This window comes from Grampus griseus (genome assembly GCF_964374135.1).
Source record: "Grampus griseus genome assembly, chromosome: 13".
NCBI lineage: Eukaryota > Metazoa > Chordata > Mammalia > Artiodactyla > Delphinidae > Grampus > Grampus griseus.
The window spans coordinates 72,753,047-72,778,155 of record NC_139007.1 but is presented as its reverse complement, the minus strand read 5'-3'; the positions used below and the strand labels follow the sequence as shown (position 1 = coordinate 72,778,155).

The following is a 25,109-nucleotide window of genomic DNA, read 5'->3' as shown; positions in this document are numbered from 1 at the left end:
ATGGAGCGCTCGAGAAAGATGGAGTTCTTCCAGAAGCTGGGCTACGGCCGGGAGGATGTGGTCAGGGTGCTGGGCAAGCTGGGCGAGGATGCCCTGGTCAACGACGTGCTGCAGGAGCTGATCCAGACGGGCAGCCGGCCCAGTGCCCACGAGGGCAGCGCCGCACCCCTGCTCGTTCCCAGGGGCTCCTGTGGGAACCCCGACTCTGCCCAGCGCGGGCTGAGGGCGGACCCGGAAGAGGACAGAGGAGGCCCAGCCAGTTCCTTGCGACCCATAGTGATCGACGGCAGCAACGTGGCAATGAGGTAGCTTTCTTCGTCCCCTAACTGCGGGCGGGGAGAACTGCCCTTCTTCTCGGTGGGTCTGTCCGAGGAGCTTTGGAGCCCGTGGATGGGGCTTGGGATCCCCATTCCATCCCTCAGTAGCTGTGTGGCCTTCAATAAGTCAGTTAACCCCTCTGAGCCTCACTTCCTCCCCCTGTAACGTTGGTCTACGAACTCCGTAGAAGGTAATTGTAAGAACTGGAGCTGCACAGAAATGCCTAGGGCAGTTCTGACACAAAGTAAGTGTTCAATAAACGGCAGCTTTTATCGTACTAACTCAGGAATAATCGGGGAAGAGCCTAGAGCTGGGCCTTGGTGAGCACAGCTCCCTGTCTGGTGTCTGTCCCTGACCAGCTGTGTGACTCTGGGAAAGCTGAGGTATCTCAAGCTTCCTCCTCTGTGACACAGGTCAAGAGAGAACTCCTCTACTCCCCTCAAGATTATGAGAAGCAGATGGGAAAACGTAATACTTGAACCGTGCTGGAAGCCCTCTGCTGGGGGTTGTGAGCCGTGCTGGTGGCGGCCCTGGTGGTGGAGTGGCTCCCTAGCTGGGTGCGGGAGGTGTGCTTGTGGCCCCTGAGCTCTAGAGGCAGTGTTATACTGGTGTATTGGCATCCTGTGTGTTTCGGTGATGAGAGCTTCGCGCCCCAACTCATCTTTCCTGGAGAGGCCAAGTTCAGCTGAGGGAGAAGCTCTGCGGCCTCACCCACACTCCGTGCTGGGCACGGAGGAGGCTTTGCCCACACAAGCGCATTATTTTACTGTTTGGCTGGGCTGCAGCCCCGCAAAGGGCAGAGCCGTAGGAAGTCGGTCACTCACAACTACAAATAGACGCTCGTCCCTTTCCCAAAGCTGAGCCACGTGGATGGAGAAGAGCAGTGTTATCGGCGCTGAACGTGTCAACAGGGTATTCTCTGGCTGACAGACTGAGTGGTTTTCCCTGAAAATTTGGGCTCGCTTTTTTGTTTGTTTGTTTTTAAATTAAAAAAAATTTATTATTTGGTTGCGCCAGGTCTTAGTTGCAGCAGGTAGGCTCCTTAGTTGCGGCATGCATGTGGGATCTATAGTTCCCTGACCAGGGATCAAACCTGGCCCCCTCGCACTGGGGGTGTGTGTGTCTTAATCACTGCGCCACCAGGGAAGTCCCTGGGCTCACTTTGGATTGGGCGCTGCAGGACAGAAGTGTGGAAAGGTTAACTCAAGATGGCCCAGGCTTGGGGGTAGGTCCAATATGCCCTGCTTGGTATGTAGGACAAGTTCATTCAAGTTTTAGCCAGCCAAGTCTCCCTGGGCTTGATTATGTCAATAGGCAATGGAGCCCTGCCTTTTCCCTGGGGCCTAGGAGCTGGTCCTTCGGTCTCTCACGCATGCTCTGTGGAGGCACCAGATAGGTGAGACTCTGAAATCCTGCTTAATTCAAGATCTCTGGGGGAGTTAAAGGGATTTTTAAGAATCCAGTAGGTTCTGAGCATCCTAGGAAGAAAGTCTGCTGGGTTCTGAGAGGGGCCTGGCCTCTGCCTGGTCTGGATGAGGCATCTCTTCCTCTAGACATCAGTAGAAAGACATGGGTTACATGTAAAGATTTTTTCGATGTGGACCATTTTTAAAGTCTTTATTGAATTTGTTACAATATTGCTTCCGTTTTGGTTTCTTGGCTGTGAGGCATGTGAGATCTTAGCTCCCCTACCAGGGATCGAACCCGCACCCCCTGCATTGGAAGGCAAAATCTTAACCACTGGACCGCCAAGGAAGTCCCTGGCTTGTATTTAAAGTAAGATGATATTGCTTAAATTGAAGACCTTTCCAGTCCTAAGATTATATGAGCTCTCCGATTCCAGCTCAAAAGAGCAGAATGGCTGCAGGGTAAAACAACTACTTCAGGTGCTACAGGAAAGCATTCTCTCTTTGGGGACCAGACTTTTCTTTTTTTTTTACTATTTATTTATTTATTTATTTGGCTGCACTAGGTCTCAGCTGCAGCATGCAGGATCTTCGTTGCCGTGTGTGTTCTGGCGTGTGGGATCTTCTTAGTTGCGGCATGCCAACTCCCAGTTGTGGCATGTGGGATCTAGTTCCCCGACTAGGGATCGAAAGCAGGCCCCCTGCACTAGGAGCGCAGAGTCTTAGCCGCTGGACCACCAGGGAGGCCCTAGGGACCAGACGTTTTTTAGGAACGGCTACAATAGGGTGATGGTGGAGGGTTTTCTTTTGATGAAAGTCTCTGTTGCTGCTTGGAATTCACATTTAAACCACGTCCTCTATTTGCACATGACCTAGACGTGTTCTGGGTAAATCCATTTAGTCCCACCCCGCCCTCACCTCCTACGATTGTAATTAGTCTGTGGCTTACAAATGGAAACCATCTCTCAGGCTTATTATGAACATGTGTGTGTCAGAACATGAATTCTTTCAGACTTGTGCTGCCTAAAAACGACCTCAGATACCTAGAACACATGTATTTGTGTGTGTTCTCAGGGTGTGTACGTACGTATATGCACGTATACACAAACATCCCCTCCCCTGCCCCCCTTCATCCCCTTAGTTAGGAACAAAAAGAGAAATTTCACAGCTCCCTGAGGGTGGGACTTAATTTGTTCAAAGGCCCGTCTGGGAGAGAGTTGGGGTCCGATGTTCAGATCCACACCCGCTCCTTCTCCTACAATAACACCTCCCGTGTCCTCCAACCAGAGTTTCAAGAGGACCCCTGACCTCAGGCTCGGCCGGATCCTCGTTTGTAAAGGACAGCTCCCAGTGTGGGGCGCGTCTTTAGAGGGGCCAGATTACTGAAACCCAGCATGGTGTCTACTCGTTATCTGCTGACCTCAAAACTCAGTTAACCTCAGACACATGGTTTCTGAAAATTCTCCTTCGCTGAAGTTTTGTAGTATCGCAGGCATTGCCATTCTCTGTTTTTGAAGATGCTGCTCCTTCATGTGCTGTCTGGTCCTGGAAGGAGTGGGGAGGAGCCTAAAAGACAGGTTGGGATGCATGTCCTTTCTGCCCTGAGCAGGTGAGAAGCGTGTCTTCTGTTGGCAGCAGCATCCTATAGGGTGCCTGTTGCCGACTTGCTGACTGTGGCTTTGTCCCCTGGAGCCTGGGACTGTGTCTGCCTTTGCTCACAGAGAACAAGAGCCTGACTTTTCAGCCATGTTTTTTTTTCTCATTATCTTTGGGAAGTTGTGTTTCAGTGGATCTTTAAAGACCAAAAAAATCTGTATTAGTTTCTATTGCTGCTATATCAAAATTACCACACAAATGTAGTGACTTAAAACAGCACAAAGGTATCGTCTCGTAGTTCTGGAGGTCAGAAGTCTGGCCTGGGTCTCCCTGGGTTGAAATCAAGGTGTCGGCAGAGCTGTGTTCCTTTCTGGAAGCTCTAGGGGATGATATGTTTTCTTGCCTTTTCCGGCTTCTGGAGGCCACCTGCATTCCTTGGCTTATAGCCCCTTCCATCTTCAAAGCCAGCAGTGGCCTGAAATGATTTACAAAAAGTAGAATCTGTATACATATATTGGTTCCCTTGGGAGAAGATCCACAGCTTCCAATAGCTACTTAGAAGGTCTGTGATCCCCAAAATGTAAAGAAACACTGATGTAGAATGAGCAGTTCTAGATAACGTCATGCTTTACGGCAGGGCGCTAAGCCTCTCCATTAGCACAGAGCATGTGAGAGGGGGTCATCTGTCCTTGCCTCTGACCATCTGAGTCGAAAGAGGAAAAAGCACAGAATGGGCCTAGAAGGGCTTGGCCAAGATCAACACTGGCTCCATCAGACCCTGGCCTCCAGCCTTGTGCTCTGACCATACCATCACTCTAGGAGTTTCCATGGGCTCCTGTCCCCAGAGCCTCAGAATGTGTAGCCCAAGTCTATTCGTAGTGGCTGAACCCAGTAGGCCTGGGGTGGCTGCCTCTGGAGATCGGCAGTGAGGGTCACTGGCCAAGTGCTTTTTAAGATAAGTGGGAATGTATTTGTTCAGAGCACACATCTTGTTCAAGTCATTTCGAAAGGACCATACCACCCAATTCCAAAAACCTCCCATCTCCTCACTGTAACAACAAAAGGAGTCTATTTGGTTCTTACAAGCAGGAGCAATGGCTTCACTTATCATTTCCTAAGTGGTGGGTCAACTTCAATGTGAATTCTAAGTTGCAGTGGCGGGCGTGTAAGATTGGGACCTGGGAAGCAGACCTCATGCTTGTCCGTAGTTTTGCTGAAATCCTTGTATTTCACGTAGGAAGCTAGGGAGGTCAGGAGCGGGGGACAGAACATAGGGCTTAAGAGTCCGAAGATCTGAGTTGTGACCTCTAGCCTAGGGCTGCCCAATAGCGCAGCTCCCTGTGACGATGGAAAGTTCTTTACCCGCATATGGTGGTCCATATGGTGGCCACTTGCTACACGGGGCCGCCCAGCACTGGAAATGTGGCTGGTGTGGCAGACGAGCTGAATTTCCAATTTTATTTCTTTTGAATTAACTTGAAGTGTAAATAGCCACATGTGGTGAGTGTCTGCATAACGGACGGTACAGCTGTAGCTCCTCAGCTTACCTACTGTGTGACCTCCACATGCGTCACCTGACCTTTTTAAAAAATTGTTTTTAATTTAATTTAATTTTTTATACAGCAGGTTCTTATTAGTTATATGTTTTATACACATTAGTGCATACATGTCAATCCCAATCTCCCAGTTCATCCCAGTACCCCACCCCCCGCTTTCCCCCCTTGGTGTCCATACGTTTGTTCTCTGCATCTGTGTCTCTACTTCTGCCCTGCAAACCGGTTCATCTGAACCATTTTTCTAGGTTCCACATATATGCATTACTATACGATATTTGTTTTTCTCTTCCTGACTTACTTCACTCTGTATGACAGTCTCTAGGTCCATCCACGTCTCTACAAATGACCCAATTTCGTTCCTTTTTATGGCTGAGTAATATTCCACTGTATATATGTACCACATCTTCTTTATCCATTCGTCTTTCGATGGGCATTTAGGTTGCTTCCATGACCTGGCTATTGTAAATAGAGTCACCTGACTTTTTTGAGCCCTGTTTATACAGGTAAGAGGTTGGACTGAAAAATAATAATCTTATGTAGTTTCTCATCTCTAACATTCTCGGATTCAGGGTGATTATTTTATGCATGTGTGAAAGAAATAGATGCATTTTTCTTATAAAGGAATGTCTCTCCTTCTGCAGAGGTTCAGAGAGAGTAAGTAACTTGCCACAGGTCCCAGAGCAGTAAGTGGCAGGCTCTGGCTTCAGTGCTCTTCCATTTCCCCAGCACTGTGTATCTTTGGGCTGCTAATTCCATGTATCTTTGGTCTCAGAGTGGGAGACCCTGACCCCATAGACTTTTATTCCGGGGCCAGAGCCTGCCTGTGCTGCCCAAAGTCCTCCCCAGGCACGATGAGCTCCAGACGTGCCCGCTGCAGACAGGACACGCCAGACCCCTCTCCCTCACCAGGGGCCAGGATGCCCCTCCTGCAGCTGCCAGCCTGTTGGGAACCCTCAGAAGGTCACACGTGCATTGAATGGTGGCTCTGCTTGACCAGCAGCACAGAGACGGATTTTCAGTCCCTACACCTTCAGGGGTGTGTGCGTACGTGTATGTGCATGTGGGCATGTGCAGGAAAGAGGAAGCTGTGAGCCGAGCACTGGAGTCGCTGTACGCTTGGCCTTAAGAAAAATGGCCAGAGGTTTTAAAAAGGTGATTTTCGTTGAAAGCATGTGACCAGCTGCACCGTGGTGTTTGGGAAGAATGTTGCTTCTCGCTGCCGACTCTTGCCAACATGTTCTTGCCTGGCAAACTCACAAATACCCACACGTACTGACAAGTACCAGTGGTGTATGTTCTGTAGGCAAATTTAGGAAAGGAGTGAGTTGAAGGCTTTCAGCCTGGGGAAAAAACACCTGATAATTTCACATCCTCTTACTGGCCTTGACAAGGGTTTCATTTGAGTGTTTCCTCATTTGGGGGTGTACAGGGTTTTTTGTTTGACTTGTTGTTTACCTTTTTAAACTCTTAAAAACCTTAACAGCATCTGGCGTATTCTGGAGAAACAAATCTTCAGTGATGAGAGAGCTGAGGTTGGCAATGGGAGGTTTTCATCAGGCCCCTCTCAGTGGGTGTAGGGGGCACACTCCTGGGCTGGGGGTCCAACCTGCCTCTCAGCCCCTGAATGGACTCCAACCAACATTGGCCTTGGGTTCCCACCTAAGTCTGCACCCATGTCTCCTTTTATGAGATGAGGGAGCACCCTCTCTCAGAGGTCACCCCCTGTCTCCCTGCTGACCTGAGCTGGGGAGATCTCTTGGTGGAAGGGCTAGAAACTCCAGGTTCAGAGTGTTTGCAGTTTAACCCCAAGTAAGAAACAGAGTCAATCAGTGTTGGGCCTTTACATCTCACACCCCAAAGGAATCACCGCTTGTCTTTCCTTTCGTCCCACCCCCAAACCACCGCCTCGCTCTTCATAAGACCGTCTGCTGGTTTCTGCAGAGACTTCTTGGGCAACAGTTAATGATACAGGGGCGTTCACTTAGATTGTCAGTTACTGTAAACGGCTACGCGCTGATGGTGGCTGCCCAGGCACACTCGTCAGGCAGGATTTGCCTCAGGTACCTACCCACTTCCGTTACCACCTCCCTTTGTTCAAATCCTCCCACTCCTGTTTCCTTTTCCCCTGCATTGGCGCTCAGCTCTCTGCCTGATAAATGGTTCTCAGTGGCTTTTAATAAGCGCTAAGGTCCCTCCCCCAGCTCGAGCATTTTAACAGCTGGTAATTTTTTAAAGTTTTGATTGGAGCACAGTTGATTTACAGTGTTGTGGACAGGTGGTAATTTTTGCTCCGAAGGAGCTGCTGTCTGGGTCCCAGGAGCAGAGACTGGAGAGGGGCAGGAATAAATCGAGATGGGAAGGAAGAGTTTGCAGCCCAACAGATTAGGCTCTGAGATCAGTGAGCCAGCACATGGCTTTGCTTTAGTTTCCTCAAGGGTGAAATGGGACCAATGTCACTTCCTCAAGGGCTTCTTGCAATGATTAAATTAGGCACATGTGCAAAGTGGTCAGATACACAGGACTCTGTTAAGAATGAGCTCCAAGAAGCTGGCGTGAGGTCTGCCTCGTTCACTGCTCCCCAGGCCCCCAGCACAGCGCCCTGCTGACGGAGATGTTCACAGCTGCATGCTGAGCGAGTGGAGGGGAAGCCCAGGGGAAGGGGTGCCTCTGGCTAACGTGCGTGGGGTGTGGGCTTCCAGGGTGACCGCTGAGCTTTATTACCTGACTGAGAGCTCTGCCGTCTCCTAGAAACAGAGCCCCACGTGGCGAGGAGGTGACCCTGCTTGTGGCATCAACCCTGCCATTGCTCAGAGCTTTCTGTGGCCAGGACTAGGGCAGCCATGAGGGGGTTTTGAGGTTGGTAAAAAAAGACACGGCGAGGACCGAACATAGATAATCTTCACATTTCGAGAGACCAGAAGGCTCATGAGGCTGGGGTAGAGTGTGTGCAGAACGGTGGGCCTGAATGAAAAATCCTCCATTCCAGAGCACTTAGGTGTTCTCAGGGCCAGTCCCCAACCTCCTTGTGCCTGGAATTCAGGCTGGAAGACAGGGTACCTCTGAGGGAGAGAGGGAAGATACTGGCCGCACTGATGGGAAGATGTACACTCCCTCCATCTTCCACTGGTCTGGGGGGTACGTATCTGTCCTTTGGAGCCTCTTGGTTGGGGTCTGCCATCTTGGAGTCCTGTATCAGAGAGGCCGTGGGGCCAGTTTCTGCTGCATGAAGCTGATGGTGGCCCCATTCCTCAGCTCTTCTCTTCCTGAATCTCTGCACCTCCAACTGCCTCCCCTCCACCTGCCTCCAGAGTCGCTGGAACTTGTCACCCTGCTCCCCATTGCCCACTCACAGGGATGGGGTGCCTGATACCTCTGATGGGTGTGAGATTTATACCTCCCAACCCCCGTCCCAAGTCACACACCCATCAAAGGCATCAGGGATGGAAAGTTGGCTTTTGAACAGTTAAAGACAGATAGGTAGTCACAGAAAAGAGAGCAATCAAGAAACAAATTTTAGGGACTTCCCTGGTGGTCCAGTGGTTAAGACTCCACGCTCGCAATGCAGGGGGCCCGGGTTCTATCCCTGGTCAGGGAACTAAGATCCTGCAACCCGCATGCCACATGGCATGCCAGAGAAACAAATTTTAAAAGAATCGTGGCAACGATATGTTTTCTTGAGAATGGACTGTGGGCACTTTGCTGCGGCCAAGAGATACGTATGCTCGGGGGCGGGGTGGGAGTGTGGGTATCATCCGATGTTCACATCACTGCTGCAGTGTGCACAGAACACAGACCTTGTTTTCTATGATAGATGAAATCTCTTCGCCACCTTCTAGGTAGCGGGAAGGAGCAAACTTTACACTTGCCCGTCTGTGATAGCTCAGTGTCTTCTGTCTTCTGGAGGACTCAGGCTTCGTGTTTCCTCTCCCTTCCCCTGCCCCTCTCCCAAATGGCATCTGGAGGCTTTTGAGACCTGGTGTTGTCTGGCAGAGGGGTCTGGGACGGTCACCGGGCTCCTCTGCAGAGCAATGGGCTGGCCTGGCTTCCGGAATGGTCAACAGAGAGGGTTATCGGTCCCATTTGTCCTTTTGGGGAACCATGCTGGCTTAAAGTGCTGTCCATTCCCAGGCTGCGTGAAATCCTCCAGGCCTGGGGAAGCAAGAGATCCAGGGGTGTCGCTTCCGGTTCACCTATCCGCCACTTTCCTCCACGGCAGCTCTGCAGCCCTGCGGGAGACTGCACCCACTGAAACCACGATTTCTCTGAGAGGCTTGCAATAGACCCAGGCTGTGCTGAGAGACAAGCCTTCAGCCTCCTGTTCACATCCATCACGGTGTCGCCAGCCCTCCCGTCCCCTCATGGCTCAGCGAGTGGGGCAGGCCTGGGGGGCAGGGTAAGGACGCTGTGAGTGGCCCCTCATTCTCCCTCCTTCTCCTTGTTTTGCAACCTCTGCTGGGGCCGAAGGGACTAGCTTTCCATTTCCTCTTCCTTTTTACCACAGACGGCCCCATTGATTTTTTTTTAATAAATTTATTTATTGGTTTGTTTTTGTTTTTGTCTGTGTTGTGTCTTCGTTGCTGCACGTGGGCTTTCTCTAGTTGCGGAGAGTGGGGCCTGCTCTTTGTTGCGGTGTGCGGGCTTCTCATTGCGGTGGCTTCTCTTGTTGTGGAGCATGGGCTATAGGCGCGCGGGCTTCAGTAGTTGTGGCACGTGGGCTTCAGTAGTTGTGGCTTGTGGGCTCTAGAGCACAGGCTCAGTAGCTGTGGTACATGGGCTTAGTTGCTCCGCGGCATGTGGGATCTTCCTGAGCCAGGGATCGAACCTGTGTCACCTGCATTGGCAGGTGGATTCTTTTATTTTTTGTGGGTTTTTTTTACTATTACCATTTTTATTAGACAGTCTTCTAAAAAAAATCCTAGTCTAACTAAAAATACTGAATTAGAAATAAGGGGTATTAACTGTAGGAAAAGAAGATATAAAAGTGGTATTATTGCTGATAATTAATGTATTACTTGAGAACAAAAACCACAAACCATTGGAGAAATAGACCCTTGACTACATAAGAAAGTAATATAAGATGAAGAAAGGGCCACCAGTCAATGGGAAAGAAATTGGGTTATTCAATCAGTTGTGTACAGCATCCAACTATCTACCTTGAAAGAGAAAAATTGCATAGAGCTGCATGTTACATTCTACCACAAAACAAATTCTAAAATACTAAAAAGATAAGTATGAAAAAGAGTCATAAAACTAAAGAAAACAAAGTTGATTATTTATCATAACCTTGAATCAGTAATAATGTTCTAAACTCAGTTAAAAAAAAACTGCAAAGATTGGTACACTTAAATATGTAAAAATCTGAAACTTCTATATATCAAGAATTGTAAAATTACATGTCCAACAAAACTAGAAAAAACATTGGCAATAATATGACAAAAGCTTAATATCGTTAATAGGTAAATGTTTTTACAAGTAAAAGAAAAAACAGACATCCCCAAATATATGCAATAGAAAAATAAGCAAAGAACATGAATAGAAAATTCACAGAGAAAAAACAATAGCTAATGAACATATTTTTTTTAACGTTCAATCTCATCAGTAATCAAAAAATGCAAATTAAAGCAAGATTTCATTATTTGCCAATAAAATTACCAAACTGTTGAAATGACGCAGTGCTCTAATACACCACTGGTGGGAATGTGAATTGGTACAATCTCTCCGTAAGATAATTTAGCAATATGTATCAACATCCTTAATAAAAATACTCATGTTCTTTGACCTAGTAATTCTAATTTGAGGGAATCTATCCTCACGACATAATTTTGAAATACAAGTAGAGTTTTATGCACAAAGATGTTAACTATGTCATTATTTATGATGGCAAAAGACTGGGAATAACGTAAATGTTCAGTAATAATGGATTAAGTAGATAATGTAATTCTACATGATGAAATTACATTTACTAAAAACTCTTTTTTTTAAACATCTTTATTGGAGTATAATTGCTTTACAATGGTGTGTTAGGTTCTGCTGTATAACAAAGTGAATCAGCTATACATATACATATATCCCCATATCTCCTCCCTCTTGCGTCTCCCTCCCACCCTCTATCCCACCCCTCTAGGTGGTCACAAAGCACTGAGCTGATCTCCCTGTGCTATGCAGCTGCTTCCCACTAGCTATCTGTTTTACATTTGGTAGTGTATATATGTCCATGCCACCCTCTCACTTTGTCCCAGCTTCCCTTCCCCCTCCCCATGTCCTCAAGTCCATTCTCTACAACTGTGTCTTTATTCCTGTCCTGGCAGGCGGATTCTTAACCACTGTGCCACCAGGGAAGTCCCCCTGTTGATATTTTCTCCTTACTGTTTGCATAAGCCTCGCAGCTCAGCGACAACGGCCAAAGGGCTATTTTCTCTAAGCTGGAAGACCCTACAGATCTAGGGGGGTGAGGCCTGGTTCCTGATACGTCACTGGAGCTACAGGAATCTAGAGTTCTCTTGAATCTCCACAAAGCCCAACTTCTAACACCATTGATTAGCATTTCTTTTTTTTTTTTTAAAGAATTAATGACTTCTTACCATATGGTGTCATATACTAAGACTTCATGATGTTTTCTTTTAATTTTATTTATTTATGGCTGTGTTGGTCTTCGTTTCTGTGCACAGGCTTTCTCTAGTTGTGGCAAGCGGGGGCCACTCTTCATCGCAGTGCGCGGGCCTCTCACTGTCGCGGCCTCTCCTGTTGCAGAGCACAGGCTCCAGACGCGCAGACTCCGTAATTGTGGCTCATGGGCCCAGTTGCTCCGCGGCATGTGGGATCCTCCCAGACCAGGGCTCGAACCCGTGTCCCCTGCATCGGCAGGCAGATTCTCAACCACTGCGCCACCAGGGAAGCCCCTGATTAGCATTTCTAAGACTCCCTTTTTTACTTTATAAACCTGGACCTATCCTAATCCCCTCTGAGAAAGTAGTGGAAGAAGCCACGCACAAGAGAAAGCACAAATGTGAAGATCTGATGTGTTGGCCTTGCCTGGACGTGGAGAGGATGAGAGGGCCATGGGGACCCTTGGCTCTCTAAGCACCCAGCCCTGCCCCTCCCACCTCCCCTTCGCCTGCTCCACGGGTTGCAGCCGCACTGTCCTCTTTTCAGTCCCTAGACACGCAAGCCTTTCCTGCACCAGGGTCCTTCCAGCCAACCCTTCCCTGTGCCTGGGCTGCTTCTCTTCGGGCTGCTCATAAGACCTGTTTCTTCTCAGTCATTCATTTCTTCAGCATGTTTTTGTTGAGCCCTTACCAATTATCAGGCACCACCATGCTAGGTGCTGGGAACGACAGGCAGCAACAGGAACCTATGCTCTAGAAAGGGGGAGGCACAATTCATCCTGTGGGGGAGTGTGCATGTCCAACTGTGACAGGTGCCAGGAAGGACAAGGATGGTGCTGTGAGGACTCCTAACAGGGGAATCTGACGGAATTTAGAGGCGAGGGGATGCTTTTCCTGAGGAAGTGACGATGAAGCCGAAGGAGGAATGGGCTGGGCTGAGAGGAGTGGAAATAGTTGGTGCAAAGGCCCTGTGATGGGAGTGAAGGGAGATGCATGGTCAGGACAAAGGGCTGAGGGAGTGCCAGTGGCTGGGTGGAAGTTGTGAGCAGGGGGTGAGCTAGTCTTGAAACCAGGCCGTGGCCGAGTCCCAATGAGTCTGCATTCTCAGTATCTCAAATCTAGGTACCTGTCTCCCTCTCCAGCAAAATGCTGCTGACCTCCACTCATGAAGTCTGAGGGGTGTTTTCAGGCTTCACTGGCCCCTCAGAGCAGCATTTGGCTGCCCTCCTCCCGAGGCTTCCACGATGCAGCCTCTTCTGCTTTACCCCCTGCTCTTCTTTTTTTTTTTTTTTTTTTTTTTTGCGGTACGCGGGCCTCTCACTGCTGTGGCCTCTCCCGTTGTGGAGCACAGGCCCCGGACGCGCAGGCTCAGCGGCCATGGCTCACGGGCCCAGCCGCTCCACGGCACGTGGGATCTTCCCGGACCGGGGCACGAATCCGTGTCCCCTGCATCGGCAGGCGGACTCTCAACCACTGCGCCACCAGGGAAGCACCCCCCTTCTCTTCTGAGAGATGCCTTTGTTTCTTCCCTTGGTTGTCCTGCTCTACCTGCAACCAGCTGCTCGGCTCCAGGGCTCCTCCAGGTCCAGCCCCTGATGCTCACTCTCTGTCCAGGCAATTCTCTCCACGCGGTGGCTCCAACTGGTGCTTAAACGATGACTCACATGTTTTATCACCCAGACCTCTCTTCTGAACCCTAGCTGTTTTATTTAATATTTCCACTTAGAGGTCACCAAGGCTCCTCCCAACTCTCCATGTGTCCACGACCAAACTCAGGATTGTTTTCTCTAAATCCTGTCTTCCTCCCAAACAGGATCTGTCTCAGGGAGCCCTCCATCCCCTTATACAAGTCAGAGGTCTCCTCAGTGCCTTTTTCCCTATCACCCCTGTACCCAGTCAATCACCACATTCTGGAGATACTACCTTCTAACTATCTCTCAGGTTCACCTACTCTTCACCACCACCAGCTGGGTCCAGGTCACCATCAGGTTTTGCTTTGATGACTACAGCTGCTTCTTAACTGGTATCCCCCCTACTCTGGATCCTTCCAACTTATTGTCCTCTGTGCTGCCAGGTTGAACTCTTTGAAACATACATCAGATCACATCTCATCACATCACATATACCCCCAGTCTTAAAATCCTAAAATCTTTCTACAGCTTCTCATGCTTCTTAGGAGTAGACAGATCTTCTAGCTCCTAAGACCCTGCCTGGTCTTTTTCTTTTTAAATTTATTCTATTTATGTATTTGGCTGCTCTGGCTCTTAGTTGCGGCACGCGAGATCTTCGTTGCGACATGCGGGATCTTTAGTTGCAGCATGTGGGATCCAGTTCCCTGACTAGGGATCGAACCTGGGCCCCCTGCATTGGGAGCACGGAGTCTTAGCCACTGGACCACCAGGGAAGTCCCCCTGCCTGGTCTTGGGTCTCCTCTCACACTGCTCTCTCCTTCCTGTCTCCACTGATGGATGGTTACAGTGGAATTTGTGGGGCACATTGGCATCCTTACTTGGATTTGGGAAGACCAATATCACATGGACAACCCTCTCTTTTTTTTTTTTTTTTTTTTTGCGGTACGTGGGCCTCTCACTGTTGTGGCCTCCCCTGTTGTGGAACACAGGCTCCAGACGCGCAGGCTCAGCGGCCATGGCTCACGGGCCCAGCCACTCCGCGGCATGTGGGATCCTCCCGGACCGGGGCACGAATCTGTGTCCCCTGCATCGGCAGGTGGACTCTCAACCACTGCGCCACCAGGGAAGCCCTGACAACCCTCTCTTGATCCATATTAGCTTCAGTTAATAAGAGGATCTTGTCTATTAATCCTTGGAATGCACTCTCCTTGGAGCCGGAGACCCTCTACATATTATCACAAGCTAATTGGTTCCAATTAAGGGACATATTTTGTGCAAAGAATGACCTATTTTCAAAATGCAGATTTGCCTGATTCCCTTTGATTATGAGACTATGATCCAGGCTATTCCCAGGAAAAGTCACTCTTGAGGAACCCTTCCTGTTTCTCTGCAGATGTCTTTGTTTTCTCATTGTAGTCATGGAAATAAAGAAGCCTTCTCTTGCCGGGGAATCCAGCTGGCTGTGGACTGGTTCAGGGACAGAGGACACACCTACATCAAAGTTTTTGTCCCCTCCTGGAGGAAAGAACCACCAAGATCTGATACCCCGATTAGAGGTATGCTGGAGCAGGTACATTCTCAAGAGGGACTATACACCTTTCCTCCACAGTACTCCTGAAAATCACAGTCAGTTATCTGCTTACCGCTTGTTTGATGATGTCTGTCTTCCTCACTGGACTATAAGCTCCATGAAAGCACTGACCATGAGTGTGCCCTGCCGGAGCCCTGTCACCTAGCGTAACAGCTGGCATATAGCAGGTGCCCAATAAATAGTTGTTGATAGATAAATGAACAAAGTATTTACTCTTTTAGTGGAAAGATTAAGTTCCAAAAATAATAGAATCTTATAACTTTTAACACTCTGCAGAAAGATTGGGTCTGCATCCCACCCCTAGTAGAATACAGGAACTGAAAGAGGCATCCGTTTGGTCCAGTGATATTTATTAACTGAATATCTAGTTCAATCTCTTCATTTAAAAAAAAAAAAACAAAGGAAAACGAGACCCAGGGAATTCTTTATTTTTAATTCTTATATCAGCTAGGAATATTTTCAGCTACAAATAATAGAACAGGTGGTTTAAATAAACAGGGTTTTTTGTTTGTTTGACTTTCTTATAAGAAGTCACATGCTGAGCCACTGCTGGTATCATGTCAGCCAAGTCCGCAATGTTGGGACCGACCTCTTCGTGATCCCGGCAGGTTTCATTGACTTCTTCTTCCAGCCTTTTAACCAAAAGTTGCTGGTTTTGTTTTCAGTTCTGTCAGTGGTTACCAGTTGCTTCTTCTTCTCTTTCGGATTCTGTTTTTTAAGTAAAACGCTATTCTTGTTTTACAGATACGGTATCTTCTTGACTATTTCTATACTAATACAGACTTTAAAAAAGTTCTCTGAAGTTCCATGAATCTTATTTATTTTTTCTGGGGTCAGTTCTGTTTGTTCATCTCTCTCTTTCTCTCTCTTTGTGCTGTTAAATCTTCTTCTCAAAAGTCTGGTGATCCTTTGCTTGTCAGTGTTTCCTTGTGAAAAAAGAACCAGATTGGTTAAATACATACCTGTGCAGTTGCCATGGGCTTCCTCTCCTGGTATTTGGATCTTTCCCTAAAAGGTAGGACTGACCATTGAATGTGCTGAGCAGGAGAGTTCACTGCAGCACACCCTGCGCAGAGCAGGCAGGCAACTGGACACCTCTGCCCACCACACATTCCAGTGCCACGAGGATGATGGTCTTACTTTAGGAGGTCAAAGGCCACATGGGAACCTCCTCCTTCCTAGTTATATCTTCACTTTCCATACAATGATAGGGACCAGAAAGGGTGGATGCAGCTGCCCCATGGTAGCCTTTCAGTTAATAATCCGACTTCTGCTGACTCGCCACTCCTGCTGGAGAGCGCTGGGACTTTGCAGGGAACGGGCTCTGCCTCCTCTTCAGTCTCCATGCACATCTGGGCTGTGGTTCCCTTTGTACTGTAGGAGCAATATGATCCTACCTGCTTTCTTTTTCTTTCTTTCTTTTTTTTTTTTTGCCGCGTGGCATGTGAGATCTTATTTCACTGACCAGGGATCAAACCCAAACCCCCTGCATTGGAAGCGTGGAGTCTTAACCACTGGACCGCCAGGGAAGTCTCTGATCCTACCTGCTTTCTGTCTTCCTAAAATTTGTCAAAATCCTCGGTTTGCTGCTGTCCCCAAGCCCATTTTTAATGTGCTTATGGATTCCCTACCCCTTCTGTACTGCTTCCCTTCTCTTTCAATGGGATTATGAAAAGGAGGGGGGATGAACACTTGTGTTCATCATGGACCAGTTGTCCCAGATTATTCTTTATGGTCTGAACATGGAGAATGGTGTCTTTCAACAGCTGTGCAATATTGTGCAATATATATTGTGCGATACATAATGGATAAAGAGTAGGGAATTCACTTTGGGGTAGGGAAGAATTTTTAAACAAGCCACAACAAATGCAGAGAGACAGCAGAAAGAGTCATAAATTTGCCTACATTACAATAAAAGCTTCCGTTCATTAGCGAATACCACAAAAACAAGAAAACGAAAAGACAAGCCTCAACCTGGGAGAGGCCATATATCACATATCCCTGATGAAGGATTCCTGTTGGCATCTATAGGGAACTTATCCAAACTAATAAGACCAAGACAAAGGACAAATATATAGAAAAATGTGCTAAGGCATGAATAGGCCTTTGACAGAAGAGAAAACACAAACGGCCAATAAACATATGAAGCGATGCTCAGTTGTATTAGTAACCAGAGAAATGCAAAATAAAATCACAGCAAGAGGCCACGTTTCACCCACCAGACTGGGAAAAATTTAAAAAACCTGCAAATGCCAAGTGCTGGCAAGGTTGCTTTAGACGCTGTGTTGGGTAGTAACTTGATATAACTACTTTGGAAAATAACGCAGCGTTACCTTGTAAAGTGCCTTTCCCTACAACTCAGCAATATCACTCCTTAAGACAGACCCTAGAGGAACCCTTGTCCTTCTGTACCAGGAGACTTCTGTGCAAAACTGACAGTCATGACATGGCCAAACCTCAGGCACACAATGTTCAATGAGGAAAGAAGTCGCCCAAGAATATGTGCAAGGTGATTCCATTTGTGTAAAGTCTGGAGGCTCATAATCACATTGGAAATTGTCCTTCTGAAGGGTACATATATATGCATTTAAAAAAATAAAAGCAAGGGAATTATAAACACAAAGTTCTCAAAACTGGGTTATCTTAAAGGGAGTGGAGGGAGATGCAAACTTCGAGGGGCAATGGGGACTTCAAAGCACAGGCCGTGTTCTATTTCTCAAAGGGAGTACCACACACCTGGCATTTAACTAATGAATTGTAGTTTTAAATTGAAGTATAATTGACTTACAGTATTGTATTAATTTCAGATGTACAACATAGTGATTCTGTTGCAGGAAAAATGGGGCACAAGAGGATAGTCATGTCTGAGGTCTTGAGTGAGTCCTTGGGACAGACGACCAAGTGAGGGTCCTTGGCTTTGGGCAGGAAAGAATTCTAGAGTGAACCATAGTAAAGTGAAAGCAGGTTTATTTAGAGAGCTACACACTCCATAGACAGAGTGTGGGCCATCTCAGAGGGTGAGAGCCGGCCCTGCGATATGAGTGGTTAGTTTTTATGGGCTGGGCTAACGCGTGGGGGGAATATTCTAACTGTCTTGGAGAAGGGGCAGGGGATTCTAGGAATTGGGGCACCCCTACTTTTTGGCCTTTTATGGCTAGCCTTGAAACTGTCGTGGTGCCTGTCATAGCGTCATTTACTTAATGCATTACAATAAGGGTATAATGAGGCTCAAGGTCTAGGGAAGTCTAATCTTCTGCCATGTTGCGCCTAGTAGGTTCTAACCAGTTTTTGTTGCATCCTGTTCTTCTTAATGGTTGTGTCATTCTTTCAATAGTTGTGTCCTTCCGCCTTCCTTCCTGTCTCAATTCGATATTTTTATACATTACAAAATGATCAGGGCTTCCCTGGTGGCGCAGTGGTTGAGAGTCCGCCTGCCGATGCAGGGGACGCAGGTTCGTTACCCGGTCCGGGAGGATCCCACGTGCCGCGGAGCAGCTGGGCCGGTGAGCCATGGCCGCTGAGCTTGCGCGTCCGGAGCCTGTGCTCCGCAAGGGGAAAGGCCACAACAGTGAGAGGCCCGCGTACCGCAAAAAAAAAAAAAAAAAAAAAAGATCACCACACACACGGCATTGAAAAAAAATTATTCTTTGTACCATACATGCATTATGCACTTTTGAAAAGTCTGGGAACCATGTCATATAGGAAAGGACTGAGACATGGGGGACGAATATGCTAATCATCTTCCACATGCGGAGTAACTGTTTCGTGTGGAAGGGATTTCTTTTGTCTCCGAAGGCAAAACTAAGATCAAAGAGTAGGCCGTCCAGAGATGCGGATTTTAGCTCCTGCTAAGAGACCTTGTAACGTCTGCAGCTCCCGGGACACACTCCCTCCTCCCTGGCTTCTTGGGGGCTCGCCCCACATGCGCTGGTCCAGTCGCCCCACAGATGCTGTGAGGCAGGTGCAGGAGTCATCTTCCTCATCTTATAAGTGCAAAACCTGATGTTCAGAGAGGGGTGAAAAACCCGAGAGCTGGAGCTAAGAGCGGAATGTAGGCTGCAGATTCCTAATCCCGGCCTCTCTGCGTGACATTCTTGTGTCCCTCAGAGCTGTCAGTTGTGGGCTGCTCCGTCCTGAAGGTGTCCCAGCAGACTCCTGTGTCATGGGAGAGGGGGCAGTGGTTCTCCGCTAAGGGCCCCGGCAGCACTCTTCCAGGTGGATGCAGGGCTCCTGGTAATTCCTAAGTGCCGGGATTCTAGTTAAAATAGGGATGTCTTTCTCCAGAAGAAGGCCTCTGTGTCTACTGTGGGAGGGGCACGGGGCAGGTAACCGTCACAACGACAAGAGCTGTGGCTTCACTCTTCCTTCCAAAGTGTGTCTCCCTGGCTGGGCACCATCCTCAGGGCTCCCGTCACGACGCAGGCAGGACAGAAGCCAAAAGCCCACTTGACCTCAGGCTGCTGGCAAATTCCTCTCGAGACCTCCCTGCTCTTCACCTGCTAGGCTGGGCCATAGGGGAGAGGGGGAGGGGGGAGAGGGGGGAGAGGTCTAGGGGAAGGGGGAGTAGGGGGAGGGAGGCGGGGACGGGTGGGAGGGGCGAGCTGATCAGAGAGGAGCCCTGAGCTGCCGGAGCCGCTCCGGAGTTTAGGACGGCTCTGGGGGTGGAGAGCCCCTCCGAGAAAGCGCCTCATGCGGTCCCCGCCCTGTGGCCCCCAGAGCAGCACGTGCTGGAGGAGCTGGAGAGGCAGGCGGTGCTGGTGTACACGCCGTCCCGCAAGGTGAGCGGCAAGCGCGTGGTCTGCTACGACGACCGCTACATCGTGAAGGTGGCCTACGAGCAGGACGGGGTCATCGTCTCCAACGACAACTACCGCGACCTGCAGAGCGAGAACCCCGAGTGGAAGTGGTTCATCGAGCAGAGGCTGCTCATGTTCTCCTTCGTCAACGACCGGTGCGTGTGGCCCGTGGGGTCCCGGGGCGGGTAGGGGGCGGGGCGGTGACAAGGGCCCCCGCGGGGCTTAGTCCCGGGCTCAGAACCCCCTGCCCCGGGCCGCCCGCGCCCCTTCCCCGCCGCACATCTCTCTGTTGGCCCTCTCTGCCTCCTCTCTTTCGTGACCAGATTTCCCCCACGGGGCTGTCTTGTCCCATCTGTCCTGTGACCTTTCTGTTCCCACGCCCACATCCAGCTGAGCCAGCATCCAGTTGCCTGACGCATGGCCTTGGGGGGACTGTTCTTTTTTTTTTATTTTTGAAGAATTTAACATTTCAAATAAGAGCACTGGAACTGTCATCATGGGGTGAATCTGAACTTTGTTGCACTCCCTTTCACTTCTTTTATGCTTCTGTTTTTTTCAAAGTTTTGAATTCCGGATGAGAGTGGGCACCATCACCTTTTCTTCGGGGCTGTAAAGATCTTGGAACCGTCTCTGTCTTAATACGTCTTGGTTGACACTTTCAAGAGAATCTGGTTGGTTCATCTGTCCCCTAGGGTGTTTCTCCTGGGTCAGGTCCCCCCTGGACCAACCAGCTACAGCGAAGGGAGGACGAAGTCAGGGTCACAAAGCACAGACCAGTTAGCAGGTGCTGGGTGACCAGTTAGCAGGTGCTGGGTGAGTCCCTAGACGGGGCTGAGGTGGGCAGGGTGTGATGGCTGGTCCACTGCAGGTGTCCTGGGGCATGCTGAAGAGCCTGGCAAGGTGGGCCTGGTCACAGGGTAGGACAAGATGGGAGGGCACAGCAGGCTGGGACGTCACTCCCATTCCGATTTCTGTTCCAGGCATGGTAGCTCGGTCCTCATTCTGGGCGCTCTCACTGGCTTGTAGGAATGTGGTTTGGGACAAGCTCCCCAACTCCGTGAGGGCAGGGACTGTATGTGTCTTATGTGCCACAGCTCCAGCCAGCCTGGCGCATCATAGGCACCCGGTGACTAGTTGTAGATTACTGAGTGAGTGAGTGTAAATGGCTGCAGCCCTTGGGTAGGGAAGATGGGGAGACAGAGGCCACGTGGCCGCTATATCAGGCCACCTGCACACGGCAGACCAGCTCCTGACCTGGAGCCTGCGGGGCTGTGTGTGTGGTGGAAAGGGCTAGGGCTCTGGAAGCAGCAGATGAGGTTTCAAACTGAGGTTCTGCCACTTACTGGCTGTGTGTGGTGAGGAAAGCTCTCAACCTCCCTGGGCTGAATGTTCTTCACCTTGAATCATCTGCCCTTGGATTAGTCACACTTACCTCTGAGATGGTCGTGAGGACCAGAGAGGACTGTATGTACTCCTGGTGGTAGCGGTTATTCTCAGGCCAGGCCACGACATGTGCCTCCAGGGCGTACCCACAGCCAAGGAGGCAGAGGTACCCTCCTACGCCCCAGGGCGGACGGTCACAGCAGCTGCTCCGCAGTATCCCCCACGGTCATTTCCACGTTCAGGAGGCTGGAGGCTTCCTCTCTCTGGCTCAGGCCCGGAGGAAGCTGGCAAGGCTGGCACCATCGGATCCCGAAAATCCTCACTGAGTTCTGGTGGATCATGGCCACCTCTGACCTGGTGACAGCCTGGGGTCCAGGCCAAGTCCTCTTGACACACTGGCCTCTGCTCAGGGCCTGCCCGAAGGTCCCCCGACTGCCAGAGGGCAGAGCCTGCCGCCTGCCTGTGGGCAAGGACGCTCGCCCCGTGCCCAGGGCACATCCATAGGGCCCTCCTGGCCCAGCTCCCGGCTGTGAGGCCCGGGAAAGAGCAGGAGGTGACGCCTTTGGGAACTTTTAATAACTGCACTGGGTGGCTCCCTGGATTCTTGGTCAGGGCCCAACTCTGAGAAGCCGGCTGTGTAGCTGGGATCTGAGCCACGCAGGCTACCCGGGACCAGGGATCACCCAGCTGGGGCCCGGCCTGGGGGATGTGGTCTGCACGGTGGGACCCCAGCGTGACCCTTGACACTAAGGGGGAAAGCAGCCCGTAACTACAAGCCCCCGATCAGAATCCACTCCCTCTCCAGTGGAACCTCTGTGTGACCTGGAAGCGCCTCCTGGGAACGACAGTATGTTCGTAGGAAAAGTGGATCGTGCTGAACCAGGGAGTTTCCCTTCTGAGGAAAGTTGTTTTCCCTTTTGAGCTGCGGGCATCGAGGATGCATTCCCTTCCTCCTCAGACCAAAGCCAGGGAAGGGAAGGGGCAGGCGGGGGGCAGGGTGGTGTCAGAGAGTGACAAAGTGACCCCCGCCCATGGTTGGCAGAGGAGGGGGGAGCCTGCGCTGAGCCCTGGGGCTGCGTGTGCCGCCGCACCTGTGTGCAGGCAGCCCCCGGATCCGCTTCTTCGCTGACCCACCAGCTGGCGTTTTGAACTCTGTTAATTTTCATCCCCAACCTGAGAGGCCCAGAGCTGTGGGGGCAACACAGGAGAAATGGAGCTCCCAGGACCAGAGAGTCCCCCGGGCCCCCCGGAGGTCTCCAGCCTTCTGTTGAGGACATTGGAATGCAGCTTAGAGTCGCTTTCAGACTAGGCCCTAGTGCAGTTATGCTTCAACTTTAGTGGATAAAAATGATCTGGGAAGTTGTTAAAATGCAGATTCCTGAACAACTTGAGGTTCTGATTAAGCAGGTCTGGTGTGAAGCCTGGAGCCTGCATGTTTCCAGGAGTTGCTAAGTGATTCTGGCATTGCTGACTCAGCAGGAGAAAAACTTGGACAAGGCCCAGGGGCTGCTGTCCTGGGATCTGTCAGCGCTGTGCTCTGTGCGGGTCAGTGTTGAGGAAGGCTGTGCTGCTCTAACACGCTGTGACAACCCCTGGGTGGGAGAAAGAGTCCTGGACGGCAAGAGCCCTGGTGCTGCCCGCGGCGGGTCTCTGTGGGCCTCGCAGTCACTCCCCTGTGCTTGTCTTCCAGGTTCATGCCTCCTGATGACCCCCTGGGCCGTCGGGGACCCACCCTGAGCAACTTCCTGAGCAGGAAGCCAAAGCCCCCAGAGCCGTCCTGGCAACACTGCCCCTATGGTGGGTAGCGCCCCACGCCTTGTGGGCCCTGTTCAGGTCAGAAGCGCTGGCTGGGTGGTCCGCAGCCTGGGTTCTAGCCCGGCTTCTGCCCTTAATCAGCTGTGTGACGCTGGGGAGGTAACTTACCCTCTCTGGACGGCAGGTTCCAGACAGGGTTATTGTAATGGTGAACTGCCATCCTGGACCCCTGTTGCATGCAGTTTGTGAGGGCTGGATGAAGGGGCCACACACAGAGCAAAGTCATATCCAGGGAGCAGGGATGCTGTGTGCACCCCACGCTCTCCTTTCTCAGTCCCTCCCCTGGCACCTTGTGCCCACATCCTGCCCCACAGTCTCACCTAAACCCCTACCTACCCTTAGGGACTCTGGTTGGTGCGATCCATTAAGAATTAAGGATTCTCTCCCAGAGCCCTCCAGGGACACTAGCTTTCTAGCCAGCTCTTTCATTAGCTTGCTTTGGGCAAGTTATTTAATGTCTCGTTTTTTGTGCCTATAGAAGTTTAAGATGCTGTAAGTGATACTCAGAGTCATTTCTTGTTAGAATTAAGGTGATCACACACACACACACACACACACACACACACACACACACACACACACACGTTGAGGTGGCCCATCCTGTTCCCTTCCACTGTCAGAAGGGCCCTGGTTTGGATGATAAATTATTTGATCACCTCTGTTAAAACAGTATGTAAGGGAAGGGCAATGATTAGTACAAGGGATGTGGACAATAGGGTAAACTGAGTCAGCACTGGAGGCACAATCCTATGTCATGAGCACCCACTCCCAACACCCGCCCCCCCCCCCCCCCCGCCACTAGGTTGGCCGGATCCAGTGTCTCTGGGGAAGTGGAGGCTGAAGGTCATTGGATCCAGAGATTTGGTCTCAGTCCCTGGTCATGGGAACTTCCAGACAACAGTCCCCCTGCGCTGGGTGGGTAACACTGGGGTACCGTGTCCAGTGGAAAATACCACGAGGAGTAGGGTGCCGCACCCTCATTCATCCTGTCTGCGCCCCAGGGCACTTCTCCCCACCTCGTCCCGCCCTAAACCTGACAAGTCTGCAGCAGGCCCGGGGGCCTTCCCGGAGAAATCTCCAACGAGAAAGGCCGCGCAGGGCGGGCACTGCCCGGACCACACCGGGCCTCCCCACCCAAGGTCTCTCACCAGGAGCCCTCTCCCCCTGCCCCGCCCCTTCCAGGCAAGAAATGCACCTACGGCATCAAGTGCAAGTTCTACCACCCGGAGAGGCCGCACCACGCGCAGCTGGCTGTGGCCGATGAGCTCCGCGCGCAAACGCTGGCCTGGCGGGGCGCGGGCGGCGAGGAGGCGCAGCGGGGGAGCGCGCGGGCGGCCGACGTGGCGACTCTCGGAGGCGTTTTCTCGCGGCTCGTCCTCAGCGACGACCCGGGGCCCCTCTGCGCGCCCCCTCGGGGCCCCGGCAGCGGCCGCGCGCCCAGGCCGCCCTGTCCCGACTGGGGGGCGTCCGGGCCCGCGCCGTCCCCGCCAGTGCCGCCCGGCCTCCAGAGCCCCCGGAGCCCGCCGGGCCTACGGGGCGGATACCGCCCCAGCGCCCCGCAGAGTGACCAGCGCCCCCCGCGCCGGCAGCCCGCCGACCCGTGGGCCCTTCCTCCAGGGGCCGGCTGGCTCCCGGGCCGCTCGGCCTGGGCGGGATCGCGCTGGGATGAAGACGCCCTCGGGGGGGCTTCGGGGTCCGTGCCCCAGGCTGCCGCCCCCGAGGTGGACTCGCGTGCCAGGGCACGCACCGTGCTCTGCAGCACCTTCCCGCCCCACCAGGTGGACAGCGTCATGGCCCTGTTCCCCGAGCTCTCCGACATCGCCAGGCTCATCCTCCTTATCCAGAGATTCCAGAGGTCCGGTGCGCCCGTGGGGAAGCCCTGAGAGCTCATCGAGGCCACCACATGTGCTGTCCCAGTCTTGCCTTGCGACTCCACCGGGCTGGTGGCCGTGGTCAGCCTGCATCTGGGCTGGCCCACCCTGTGGAGCCCCCTTTCCTTTAAAGATGGTCTGTCCCTGGAGGAGGCCAGCTTCCTCACCCTCTGCGGTGCCCACGGTGGCACTTGGTGACCTTCCCTGACCACACAGGGGCTGCTGCTGGAGGTCTTTCTGCAGAATAAGGTTGCCTTCCATAGAGGGAGTGGTTTCTCGTGCCTGAAGACTGCAAAGGCCCACTAGGGCTCCAAGGGTTTGTCCAGAACACTCCAGGGCTGTTTTGGTCCAGCTGCAACTGGGAGCCACAAGTGGGTCCCAAGATCAATTTAGTGGGTGACACCCGAAATAGAGTGGAAGAGATACACACCCCACGTAATCAGGCTAAGTGGGAAACTCTCCTTTGTTAGCTCCGGGTGTGCCTGTATGCCCTTGGCAGCCATGACCAAAAGGTGGAAAACTGGTAAATGGCCTTGAATTT

General features: G+C 51.2%; 1 protein-coding gene across 1 annotated transcript; it reads left to right on the top strand.

Annotated features, from left to right (window-relative positions):
• Window positions 1-24,580, top strand: ZC3H12D (zinc finger CCCH-type containing 12D; the record flags this gene model as incomplete). The annotated part of the gene is made up of 5 exons (XM_082669072.1): window positions 1-305; window positions 14,529-14,668; window positions 19,420-19,654; window positions 22,573-22,679; window positions 23,880-24,580. 5 exons carry the CDS (start codon window positions 1-3, stop codon window positions 24,578-24,580), a joined length of 1,488 nt encoding a protein of 495 aa, XP_082525198.1.
• Window positions 24,581-25,109: the final 529 nt, after the last annotated feature.